At 39.5% G+C, this 13,487-nt stretch overlaps 1 protein-coding gene across 2 annotated transcripts in view; it reads right to left on the reverse strand.

Moving 5' to 3' along the window:
• RAB6A (RAB6A, member RAS oncogene family) overlaps positions 1-8,911 on the reverse strand; it is a 79,075-nt gene extending 70,164 nt beyond the window's left edge. For both annotated transcript variants that reach the window (XM_074304031.1, XM_074304032.1), the window contains exon 1: positions 8,318-8,911. In XM_074304031.1, coding sequence (XP_074160132.1) covers positions 8,318-8,387 — 70 coding nt within the window. In that variant the 5' untranslated portion in view covers positions 8,388-8,911. The remainder of the gene's footprint in view (positions 1-8,317) is intronic.
• Between the last annotated feature and the right edge of the window lie 4,576 nt (positions 8,912-13,487).

Genomic DNA, 13,487 nt, shown 5'->3' on the forward strand with positions numbered 1-13,487 from the left:
ATCTGTAGAGTCAATATCAACTATTAGAAATTGCCCATGTATATGACTGACAAGAGACATAAGGAGATGCTATGAGGAATGGAATGTCATGTAAACCTAATTATTATTTTAAAATTTAATGCTGATTATTCCCATCATTCTACTTTTGAATATTAAAAAAAGAAGTAATGAACTTGAATTTCAACACCAAAAAATGTCAAGATTATTCAGAATAATAAGTTAGAAATTAAAGTACTTAAATAAGAATTAAATTGCTTATATGGGTACATTTAATCAGTAACACTTGAAACTTTTATTGATTCTATCCACCCACCCAATGATAATCCTTCCCTCTGAGATTATTTCCAATTTAACTTATATTTGTACATAGTTGTTTGCATGGTGAAATTCTTGAGAACAGGGACTGGTTTTTTTTTTACTTTCTTTGCATCTATTCTTAGGGTCTGTAACACAAATGGCACTAAATTAAAGTTTGTTTACTTAAAATGGTCAAAAAATAAAATAAAATGGTCTAAAAATCCAGAGGTATCAAACTCATAGCTAGCAAAACTCAAGAATGTGGTCTGAACCAGATTAAAATGTAATTAGCAAATGTTTAACATAATAAAAATATCAGACAATACAGAAAATGTTAATTTTTAATTTTCTAAGCCAATATGCTGTCCTTAAGGATCTCTTTCTGTTACATCTTTCACCAAGATGGGGAAATAGGAAATTTCCCAAGGAAATGGGTAAATGTCTCATTCATTAAACAATTTTCTTTTATAAGCAAAGTTCGTGCTTAAGTACTGGGATGGAGAGGATGACAAATATGAAAACAGAAAATTATTAGAAATACATAAATATCAATAACTATAATTCAAAGGTGAGTGAAACAAATGCAAAGATGAGGTAAAATGCTAAGAAGGGAAAATTTCTCCTAGAGATTGGAAACTTTTTAGCTGATGTGAGGCACAGCATTACTTTGGGGTTAAAATTCTTGAATTCACTTTGTTGGTACATTTATTGATTGAGTTGAGTTTTTAAAGAAGATATATCACATTAGTAATTGTGTTACCATATTCTATTCATATATTGCTTATTATGGGCTAAGCTAAGAGGATAAAATTGTTTCTTAGGATATAGTAGTTCTATTATGTTCAAATACCAAATTTTGTTATATAATTCCCCCAGACAAGATGTGCCCCACTGTTTCCAGTTTTTTGCAACCACAGAAAGTACAGCTATGAATATTTATCCTCATAACAATCCTTTGAGGTAGCTATTATTATCCCTTCTAGACTTATCATGAAAAATTCTATACTTCCCCAAAGAAAGAACGGATGGAATCTGAATACAAATTGAAGCATACTTTTTCTTGGGTTTTTATTTTCGTCTATGTTTTCTTTTACAACATGACTAATATAGAAATATATTTTGCATGATTATACATATTATAAATTTTTAAAAAATTATTTCTAGTAATGGAATTTGACAGTTAATCACAATCATCATATTAATCTGATAAACTTTATCTGACTTTCCTGAATACTATAACTATAAAAAGGGAGTGATTAAATGTTTCTTATGATTTCCATATTCATGTTTCACATCCCTGTCAAGCAATCATAATGTAAAACTATCTTGCACTGGCCTCTAAGTACTTTGGGCCTTCAGTTCCCATCCACATCAGTTTCTAGATTAAATCTACTTACAAATAAAATGAGCTATCCCCAAGATCTAATAAAGAAAGACATCTTCAGGTTAATAAGCCATATTTTTACTGACACTATTTAAGGGATGCAAGCTCATTGCCAATTATTTAATTCTACAGAACACAGATGAAAACAGTCAAAAAAGTTAATATCACTTTAGGTCTTATTAATAAAAGCAAACTGTCCAGTAATAAAAAAAAAGTAATACTCCTGTAGTACTCTGTCCCATTTTTACCAAAATATTCATAGCAAAGTGGAGTACACATTTTGCCTGGAGGAATTGTTGAAATAAAATTTGGTTTCTGAACTGGAATGGTATGTTCAATTACTGGCATTACATTTTAAAAGAACAACATGAGCTTGGACACCTTCAAAAGGATAGTTACTGAAATGGTGAAGGACCTCCAGATCATGCCATTCAAGGTTCAACTGAAGAAACTGGAAATGTTAAGCCTCAAAAAAACTTAGATATGGCATAATCATTTCAAATATTTCAAATGCTGTCATGGGACAGACAGAAAGAGTTACATTTATGTGTAGCCCAAAGAACAGAACTAGAAAACAGAATTTACAAAGAAGCAAACCTAAGCTTCATATAAGAAAAACTAGCTAACAATTAGAGCCAAAGGACTGGCCTTCACTAAAGGTTTTCACAGTACTTCAATCCAAACCCTTAAAACTATTCTTGGAATTTATCTTTTTGCCTTTTTTTTTCTTTTGTGAAATAATTGGAATTAAGTGACTTGCCCAGGGTCACACAGCTAGGAAGTGTTAAGTTTGGAGACTAGATCTGAACTCAGGTCTTCCTAACTCCAGGGTCAGTGCTCTATCCACTTCCCCACCTAGCTGCTCCCATTAATCTCTCCACCAAATTCAATTAGGTATTCCCTAACATTATTACTGTAATATAAGAAATGATGAGCAGGCTGATTTCAGAAAAGTCTAGAACCACATAAATGAACCGATGCCGAGTGAAGTGATTAGAATCAAGAGAACACTGTACATAGCAACAAAATTATGCGATAATCAATTGTGATAGACATGGCTCTTTTCAACAATGAGGTGATTCAGGATAATTCCAATAGTCTTGGGATGGAAAGAGCTATCTGCGACCAGAAAGAGGACTATGGAGATTGAGTATGGATCAAAGCATAGTATTTTCACATTTTTGCTGCTGCTGCTATTGTTAGCTTGTTTTTATTTTTCCTTTCACTTTTTGATGTGATTTTTCTTATGCACGATGACCAATATGGAAATGTTTAGAAAAATGCATATTTTAACCTATATTGGATTGCTTGCTGGCTATGGAAGTGGGGGAAGTGGGGAAAAAAATTTTGGAATACAAGGTTTTGCAAATAATGAATATTGAAAACTATCTTTGCATGTATTTGGAAAAATAAAAAGCTATTTTTAAAAATAGTTACCTCTTTCTTATGCAATAAAACCACTGTTATTGATTATCTAACTTACCTGGAGAGATTCAATAGTCTTAATTCATATGTACTTGAAACATAAATCCTATTATTTTGCCAGAAGCTGCAAATTCTGCAAACTAGAATTTGATAAGAATGATAGCTTGAGGGGACAATGACATCTAAAAGAGGGTTGGGGTTTTTTTTTTACTTGTTTTTTTAAGGATGGAGGAAATTTGAAGAAAGAGGCTAGAGAAATGGGTGTGGGGAAGGGAATCACAAAAATAGCTTTCTAATAGAGAAAACAGGAGAGTCTGGCATCAATGAGTGGCACATGGTAGGGGGAAGATTGGCTTTCCCAAAAAGAAAAACAATCTCTTTATGCAAGACTGGGAAAAGCTAGAGAAAGTGGAAGATGAAATCAAAGAGTTTCAAGACAAAGAGAATGGAATTCACATTGAGTTGTCTTTTCAATGAAATGAGAGTTGAGATCCTCCTAGAGAAAGAGGAAGAAGATGGAGAAATAGGAGGCTTGAGGAGTTAGGTTTTCACACAGTTTCTGAATGAAGTGAGATGGGGAATCAATTAGGGAGAAAGAAATAAAAGGGTTACCTTGCTATGGGAAAGACCCAGTTGAAGCTATAAAAGATGAATTTATGATTAATTCAGTTAATAAGATTATGTGACTTCTTCCAGCTCTGTTCAGCAATATATGAGTGGGAGAGAACGAAAATAGTAGGAAGAACCCAGGGCTGAGGTTTGGCAAGGAGTCATAATTGGTCAAGGGGACAATGACAGTAGAAGACAGTACTCTGTGGAATTGACTAACTTCAAGGTCAAGATTTGTGAAAGAGAGGAACTTGAAATCAAAGCAGGAGTAATGGGCTCAGAAAAGTTCTGAGCTAGAGGATTTGTAGATCACCATGAGAGTGAATAAAAGATTTAGGATGGGTGAAGCCTAGAAAAAGATGGACTGATAAGAAATTATGGTCAGATAGAGAAATGTCAGATTTTAATTAAGGAAGAGGAACTTTTATAGTATAGGGTAACCATTCCTATATGTGGCTGAAGTAAAATGAAGGAGTAAGTAGGTCATAAGATCTAAAGAAATGGAGACATTGGGAAATTAGGGATGGGCTTATTATTTCCTTTTTATTTTCATTAGAGTTCTAACAAACAAACATGGAAAACATTTCTGTAAAGTTCCTTCAGCATTTATTGCAAGTGACTTTCCATTATCAACCTAACAAACTAGTCAACAGATTTCTTACATAAAACTTTACAACTTTTTCTTACCCATCATGTTGCAACTTGAAAGAGCTAAGAATGAATAAACTGGAATGGCAAAAAATTACTGGAAAAACGAGGAGATGCTAAGTGAGGTACATCATAAATGATTCTTTACTTCAGCAAAAGTATTGATTCACAAGTCAAGATATGCAGCAGAACCTGTCATAAATATGATGCCAAAGCACTTTTGACTTTTCAGAAAACAGTACAGAAATAGTTAATTCATTCAACAACATGATTTTGGAATCAACAGTATACATTACTAGAGCCTCATTAAATCCCATCAACTATCATTTTAAAAACTTAAACCATGTTTCTTTAAAAATTACTTTATCTAATACATATAAAAGTCAGAAATAAATTATAATGCATGTAATGGAATATTAGTGCACAATAAGGTAAAGTGAATAGGAAGAAATCAGAAGCATGAGATTTCTATAAAATGATACAGAATGAAGTTAGCAGTAGCAGAAGAAAATACACATACAATAACTACAGCCATTTACATGAAAATAACACAAAATGCAAACTATGATTAACTGTAATAAACAATCAGACTCAGAATATTGCTAATAATATTATTATATTCCTTCCTCTGGGAAGAATTTGAGGACTACAGATGCATAATCCTAAATGGGCTTTCAGATGAAGTTTATTATACAATTGTTTTTTGTTCTGCTTTTCTATGTAGAAAGAAGAAATAAGATATTGGAAATAAATGAGAAAGTCAATGAAGACAACAGCTAGCATAGGACCTGCTATGTGCCAGGCATCATGCTAAGCACTTTACAAATATTTCCTCATTTGATCTTCAAACAACACTTGAAGGTAAATGCTATTATTATCCCCATTTTACAAATAGGGAGAGAAGAGTTGTTATAAAAGACTTACCCAAAGTCACACAACTAGTAAGTGTCTAAGGGTCACATTTGAATTCAGGGATAGAATACCCACTCTATCCCTGACCATAATGTAAAAATAAAAAATCTTTAAAATGAAAGTTAACTACACCTACAACTACATATAGTTTTTGTCTTTGAAATACAGTAACTGCAACTGCTTTTAAAATTATATATAAAATGCTGAGTCTACTAAATATCCTATAGGTTCTACATATCTTTTAAGCATCACTTAACATACTATATAGTACACATGGGAAAAAAGAAAAATGTAGCATTCTACCTTATTTACAGACTTTAGTCTTAATTTTTTCCAAATTTAATAAAAAGCAAAAATCCTTATAAAACACACCAACACTTGAACTTTTTCTTCCCAATCTAAGTGCTATACAAATTGCAAACTATTATCACTATTACTTACCTATTTTGTCCTCTGTAAACAATGACAACCAAAAGCCACAAGGTGTCATAGTCTTAGAAATTAACACTCAAAATTTATGCCAACAACATCTTCACTATAAAAGGCTACTGACTCGTTTACTGAGCTACTATATGATATGAAAAATAACAAGCACATTTTAGTGTACGGTTTAAGACCTAAAAGTAATTCATCACAAAAAAAAGTAGCATGAGTTCATTCATAAAGCTTTTGTTAACAGGGGAAGAAAGCAAACATGCCTTGAGAACCTAAACATTTTTTGTTAAATTGAAAACAGCTATGTTTCACCTCAAAATAACACCTAACTTAAAATTCAAAACAGAAAAACATGAGCTTATGAAGAAAAATATGTTCAAGTTACAGCAAGTTTAGGAATTTAAAGTCCTAAATAGAATATACAGTATGAATCAAAACAGTATCATCCCCAAAATTCACATGAAACCTATTCGTATTTAAATAGTAAAAAGAACTATATTTGAGGTTAAAATTTTCCTTGGAGAGACATAAGTGGCTTTTTATTGCAAACTAAATAGCTTTGCATCACCAAGAGGTAGGCAATGGCATCCCCAAAGTGCACAAGAGGCACTTTACAATATACATATCAATACTTGATTACGTTATTCTATAACTTACATTTGTCCTAATAGCGATAAAAAGGCAGAACCGAGAATTTCACACATACTAACATCAAAAATCACTTAAAAACAAGCCAAAACTTGCCTCCTGTAAATTTATGAGCCAAACATTTTTTCTCTATTCACTACATAAGAAAAAAAAATTAATTTGTTCATAAAGAAAAAAAATTCTTGATTAAGTTCATAGAATGAGATATAAAAATTTGATGCATATTTTTTCAATTGATGCTAATGAATTTTGGGGCAAAAAAAGTTGCAAACGTAAGGTTCTTAATGCAAACTATATTTCTGAATTTGGTATTAGCATCTGTCTTCCAGTCTTTTCAATAGCAGACACCAATTTTACCAATATTTTGACTCCTCAAGATAAAAATGAGAGAAACTGATGGAGAGAGTGATATTCGAATCTTTTTTTTAACCTCCAAATTAGATAATTAGGTATCAAGTTCATGCTATAAAATTGAATTAGAGTGTAAAAATGAAATTACTACAAAAAGTAATGTTAAAGACAACTATTAGAAAATTAATCTTGTAGTTAAACCAGAGTACTAACCTAAGCAAACACCAAAAGGAAATCTTATCTGTGGAATTATTAAGTCTTAAGCATTAAGCCACTTAAAATTTCAGCTAAGTATCACTTCTTAAAATTTAAATAACAAGATCACTGACACTGCTTCATCCTTTCCTATCCCTTAAAAAATCATGTTGGTCAGGAGTCGATTTTTCCCCAACAGAACTTGTCTCAAACCATCCCTCACAAGAATCTTAAATAAATTTATAAATGGAAAATACTCTAATAGAAATTAATAATTAATGATTACCCATAGATCCCTTTGGGCAAGAGAATCAGACACTGGTTGATGTAGGGAGGCAAAAAGAAAGGTGAGAAATTCCAAGTAAATGGATCATGACAAGGCATCAGGCGGTGATTGGGGGGGATGGGGCAAGTATCAGAGGTACCAAAAAAAAAAAGAAAAAAAAAATCTCGAGTGAGGAAAGGGAAGAATTCGAGATTATTCCTGTCACAGCCTAATCCTTTGGTCTCCAAGGGCAGAGCTACGTAAGAAAAGCCCTAATATCCCAGTCCAATTCCGGGAGATTTCTGCCCCAAGCCTCCCAGACATCCCCCCACCCCGGGGAGCTAGCAAAGCAAAGACATTTCCAGCCCCCGCCCCATCCTAAGGCACTCACTACACGGTCCTCTTTTCCAAAGGCCAAATGGGGGGAGGGAGAAAGGGGCAACGCCCAGATCCCATCCCATTCCTATAAAGCCTCTGTTTTAGGTGGGTCAAATAAAGGCGCAGGACTCGCAGGCCCTACAGGGAACGGAGACAGACAAGGGATCCGGACTACGGGCCCCGATAACAGGGGAGGAATATCGGAGGAAGAAGACAGGGAAAGCTATGGTGGGAGTCCGGAGGGGCCGCTCTGCCGAGGAAAGCCCGGCCCAGACAGGAGAGAGATGTGAACTCCTGAGCGCAGAGAAGCAGCACGTAGAGAGCGGAGACTTCGGAGCGGGCTCTACCCACGTCCCCGGGGTCTGGCAGTCCCCCCCACACTGTAGCAGCTGGGCGTCCGTTCCTGTTTGAAGGAAAGGGGGCTGGGGAAAGGCAGATTCCTCAGCATCGCGGACAGAAAGGCAGGGTAAGAAAACGGGGAGAGCGCGGAGCGACTCGGAGGAGCATCAGGCCCAGAAGACGGGCGGGGAGGAGGCAGAGGCAGGGATGGGTAGGAGAGGGAGGGAGGGGGAGACACAAGGAGGAAGACAGACAGAAGGGGGAGACGGAAGGAGACGCAAACAGCAGCGGCGAAGATGGGCCGACGGAGAGCTGGGAGAGCCGAGGAGGCCGAGGCTCGGGAGAGCGGGGAGAGGTCGGGCCAGGGACGGGGAGCGCAGCCGGACAGGCCCGCGCAGCAGGGCAGGGGGCGGCAGACGTCGCTCACTCACCGCTCTGCTCCCCCAGGAACACCAGCTTGAATTTCCTCAGGGGGTTTCCGAAGTCCCCTCCAGCAGACATGATGGAGCCGGAGCCGCCGCCTTCAGCCTAGCGATCTCCTCAGGCCCCGCGGGCTCCCCGCAGCCCCAAACACAGAGGGCGGAGGAGCGGCAAGAAGCGTGAGGACCCTGCAAAGATGCGTGAGGGGACGGACGGACGGACAAGGGAACGAGTGCAGGGAACGGGCGACAGCGACAAGCCGGGGGTGGGGTCGTAGTCGGCCTAGCGCGGCTCGGAGGGAGACGGCAGGCGGCGCCGCCCTTCCGCACCCGAGGGAGAAGAGCGGAGGAGACCTGAGACGCCGCAACCGCTCCTCGATCCCTTTTCCCAGAGAGCCCTGAGATCGGCGTAGCCGAACCTGCTCTAGTGCGCGAGCTTCTCCGGCGGGGTGCGCGAGCGTGATAGCGTGACGTGCCGCGTGCGTGCGCGAGCGCGGGCGGGGCTGCTGGTCGGTAGCGCGCTCGAGGCCCACTAGCCTGCTCCCCTCTTTCCTAGGCTCAGTCCTCACTCCCGAGCCAGGCAGCCACCTTGCCCGACCCGAAGTGGAGGGAAGGTGGGGCGGGCAAGGGAAAAGGGAGGAGGAGTTGACGGGAGTGGGGAAGGGGCGGGACGGAGGGGGAGGGAGAGGAGGAAGGAAGGAAGATGACGCCATACCTACCGATCCAATAGAAGGTAACTGAGGTGAAATTGCCCAATGACAGCGCGAAGGAAGAGAGCAGGGGACGCGCGCAGAGGCCCAGACTCCGGGTAGGCAGGGTAAAGAGGCGGTGGCGCGCACTGGGGCAGCCATGAAGAGTGTGGCGAGAGGGGCGGGGACAAGGAGGAACGGGCGGGGCCTGGCCGAACCCGGCGGGAGGTCCGAACGAACTACCTGAGACCTGAATTGTTCCAACGGCTGCTGGAGCGTGCGACGTGTCAAACCCCCTGCCCCCAGCCCCCGTGCTCCCCACCTCCTGCTGGGGATCTTTGGCTCCTCCGCCCCTTTACGGATCGGCTCTTGGTCTAGCGCCGGGAAATCCTCCCAGAGCGCTTTAAGTTTGCCCGGTGCTCTAAAACATGGATTCTTTCAGGAAGACCTCCCAACTCCACTGAAGAGTGGGGGCTACGCTGTCTCTTCCCTCAGCCAGGCTACTACAGCGCGCGGGCTTACCCAGATACAGAATCTTCCTCCTCGTCTCTACACTCCGGCTTCGACAAATGATGGCTACATTAGTTCTGCTCGGGCCGTCCTACAGTTCTCCCCTCGAACAAATCGGTCCCTCTTTCGCCTTTTCTACTTAAACTCTTTTGGCTGGAAAGACCTACTGCATTTTATGGACTGCCCTTCTCTACACGGTCATTATCTTTCTTCTACCCCCCCCCCATCTTCTCACCCTTGTCTCCGGCCAGTACTGGACTCCTGCACCCCTCCTTCTCAGAATCCTCCCCTACACCTCCATCTCATATACATGCTTTATTCGTAGGACTGTTTCTTGTCGAAGTCACCTCTTCTGACTCTTGGTACACCTCAAGTGCTACCTGCCGCCGCCTCCCAGTCAGGCTGCATACACCTGTTCAAGTAATCTGCCTTTGTACCGACTAGTTAGCACTTTGTCTCTCCCTTTAGACTGAGTTCTCGGAGCGCTGAGACTGTCTTTTACGTTGTATACCCAGCACCTACGGCCAGGCCAGGAACATAGCTCCACCCTGTTCAACTCTTAGTGACCCCATTTGCCATTTCCGTCTCTTGAAGCTTAGGGGTGTTGGACCCCAAAAAGGTTACAGGCTGGTGTCTCGAGATACCTCAAAAGAATTCATATGCTCAGTCCTAAATCAAGAATCAAAGATTTTATTAGCTAAGAGCCAGATAAAAGCAAAGTTTTTTAGCCAAAAAGGGCTAAACCTAAAAAGTTAGGATCCTAATAAGCATTAGCAGGATTTACGGTATGAGTAGGTTATTAGTAGGGGAACTGTAACCTGGTATTGTGGCCATAACTTGGCTTTCTGATTGGATCTAGTAATTGTGGGGCTATGGTGGTTTTGTCCCAGCCAAGTAACTAAAGATCCACTTTAGGCTTAGTGCTCCTTCTTACTTGTCTCAGGAGGGAGCTAAGTTTCAAAGTGTTTACTGTATGTCAGGCTCTCTCCTAATATCACTCCTTGCTACCATAGACCCATCACTTCCTTGTCCTACTTGCTTTACAAATAGGGGAAATGAATTAGTGACTTGCCTAGGGTGGCACAAATTTGAACTCAAGAAGTTGAGTCTTGCTGATTCCAGGCCCAGCACTTGATCTGCTTGTCTCTCCAGCTTCGCCACCAGTATCACTTTAGTGCTCTGTAAAATGAGAGGTTCTACTTGGGATGTTCTGTGATCTACAGCAGAGATGTTAAACACATAGCTCCTAGACCAGCAGGAGCCTATCACAGATCCATTAAACTATATTGGGAAATATTTAACAAAATAAATATAAAATACAATAAAACAGAGCACATTACATTTTAAAACTTAAGTTAATGTAGGACACACTGAGATTCTTACATACGTATTAATCCTTCCTTTTTCTATTTGAGTTTGACACCACTAGTATAGAGGACCTCCTGGCTCTGACATTGTATTTTAAGGATCCTCCCAGGTCTGACATTCAATATTCTAAGGTTCCCAATAGCTCTCACACTCATTTTCTAAGATCCTTCTCAACTTTGACTTTCTGTATTCTAAGGGCCTTCCCAATACTGATATTCTGTGTTCTAAGTTCCTTCCCGCCCTGACGTCTGGCATTCTAAAGTCTTCCCCATCTTTGATATTCTATATATTTTAAGAGGCTTCTGGCTCTATATTGTGTTCTAAATATAACAGTAGATCAGCCAGTGATGGCTAGGTTCTTTACATATCTAACATTCTATTCTAACTTTAAATCCAATAGTCCAGCAGTACAAGAGTCATTCTTATGAATTTCCTTTCCTGGCAAGGTTTCCTCTTTTCAGTTCAACTCTGCAGTGTAAAGGCCTTGATGAGTTTGTCTCAAATGAGGTGAAGAAAAGCCTGAGTCATGAGTTAACCATTTTACTTTGAATATAGCTTGACAATCCTGATGAGTCCTTCCTATTATAATCTGAAGGAAGATCTGAAAGGGACCTACACACATGTATGTACACACAGGCCAGGAAACAGCTCTTGCAGACAAACCAAGGTAGCAGTTTTCCCCCTTCTGATAGATTCCAGTTTTTCATTGCCTTTCTTAAAATATCTATAGAGGTAGAGCCTAACTTTAAAATCACAGGTCCTTAAGATTCTCTTCTGAATTTTATGAACCCTTCAATCCTAAATGCTTTGGTCTGTAATTCTTCCAGATAGGTGGTAATGCTCTGTAAGCTTCTTTGAACAAAGGTGTGGCCTGACTCTGTATTTAGTTGAATTTGTTTTGATCTGAGGCTTTTAGAAGTTGTTTTTAGCTAGCTGGTAGCTTGCTTTGAAAGAGTTATAGACTCAAGTTGGTATAAAGCTGCATATTGTGCAGAAGTTTATACATCATGCTTGAGCAATGCTGGAGAGGCCTCCAGGGGGTATTGTAAAGTATAAAACTAGGCAAAAGGTGCCTGACCAGGCAGGCTAAGGCAACTTGGTTCAATTATCAAGGATTACCCAGACCTTTCTAATTTTAAGGTCAAAGCTATGTATCGAATTCTATTGTATAGCTACTTCAATATTTTAAGGAACTAAGTAATACCAGACTTCTGCCACTGATGCAAAGAACAAGCAGCCCCTCTGCATCTTAGTCAATAACCTTCATGACTTACCAAGACAAAAACCAAAACCCATTAGCCAACCTTCTTGTAATCAACCTCTTTGGACTTTTAGATAGTTTTCTGAATGAAAGGCATGCAGTGAATCTCCTTAAAGCCTTCCTAAGTTGTAGAGCTAGCTTAGAGCTACCCCTTTCCTATACATATACATATGTATGTCTGTCTAATGATAATTCTGTTCAATAAACATGCATTAGGCACTAACTATGCCCATGATCATCTGCTCAGGAAAAACTTCTGTTATACATTCTGTAAAGTAAATGTCAAGAGCTAAATAAATAGAGGGTGCTGGATTTGGAATCAGCAAAGACCTATATTCCAATTCTGTTCCTGATACTAACTTGACTTTGGGCAAGTCACTAAACCTTCTTGGTCTTAATTTCCTCCTCTGGAAAACAGATAACAATACATGTATGCTTCCCTCACAGAATGATTGAGGTTTCAGTGTGGAAGCCTGGAAATGATATATAATATTATATTAAATGATAGGATTCCTGCTCTCAATAAGCTAATGGGAGATAACCTCTACTCAAATGAGTCTTATCTAAGGTAGTATGCAATCTCATTCCTTCTCACTTATTACTTAAAGTCCAGCTTTCTCATTTCTTCATATATGACCTCTTCCATGAAACCTTCATTGGTCCCTCAACTAGATGTCATTTCTCCTATATTTCTGTACCAACTTGTTTGTTTGTCATGTGCCTAGCACATTTTGCTTTTATGCTGTAATTATTCATGTAGTCAGAACACTGTGATCAGAGAAAAGCTGTTCTAATAAGTCTGAATTTGGACCTCCTTTGCCTGAAACATGTAATCAGTCTACCTCCTAACTTTAGAATCACCTTTGACTTTTCGGTTTGTTAGTCACCAAGAAGCTCTTGGAGCCAAGGAGACAGAAATTCATTTTACCTTCATTCAGGCTCCTGGTAACTGGCCTGGCCTCCTGCATTTCCCCCATTAAGACCAAAGCCAGACTGAAAGGCTCTCTAGAAAGCTGCCCAGCATCAGGCAAGTAGATAATAAAGACTTTTGGATTTTAACACCTGGCTGTCCTTGTGGTGATTACTGAACTGATATGAAAGCTGTTTCCAGAGAGCCCCAAAGAAACCAAACCAGAGAACATTAACATTCTAATAGAACTTCTACCTTTAAAGGAAATTTCATCTCCCCTCAAGCTCTCTAATTTAATCCATTCTCTCTTATTCTATAAATCATTATAGTCATTTATAAAGGAGAGACTTGATCCTGGTTTTCTTCTCTCAGTTCCTCCTTTACATCAATACATGAATCATCTTAGCACAATACTCTGCTCAACATCTTTCAGTGACTTCCTAT

This window comes from Sminthopsis crassicaudata, chromosome 3 (assembly GCF_048593235.1).
Source record: "Sminthopsis crassicaudata isolate SCR6 chromosome 3, ASM4859323v1, whole genome shotgun sequence".
NCBI classification, from domain to species: Eukaryota; Metazoa; Chordata; class Mammalia; order Dasyuromorphia; family Dasyuridae; genus Sminthopsis; species Sminthopsis crassicaudata.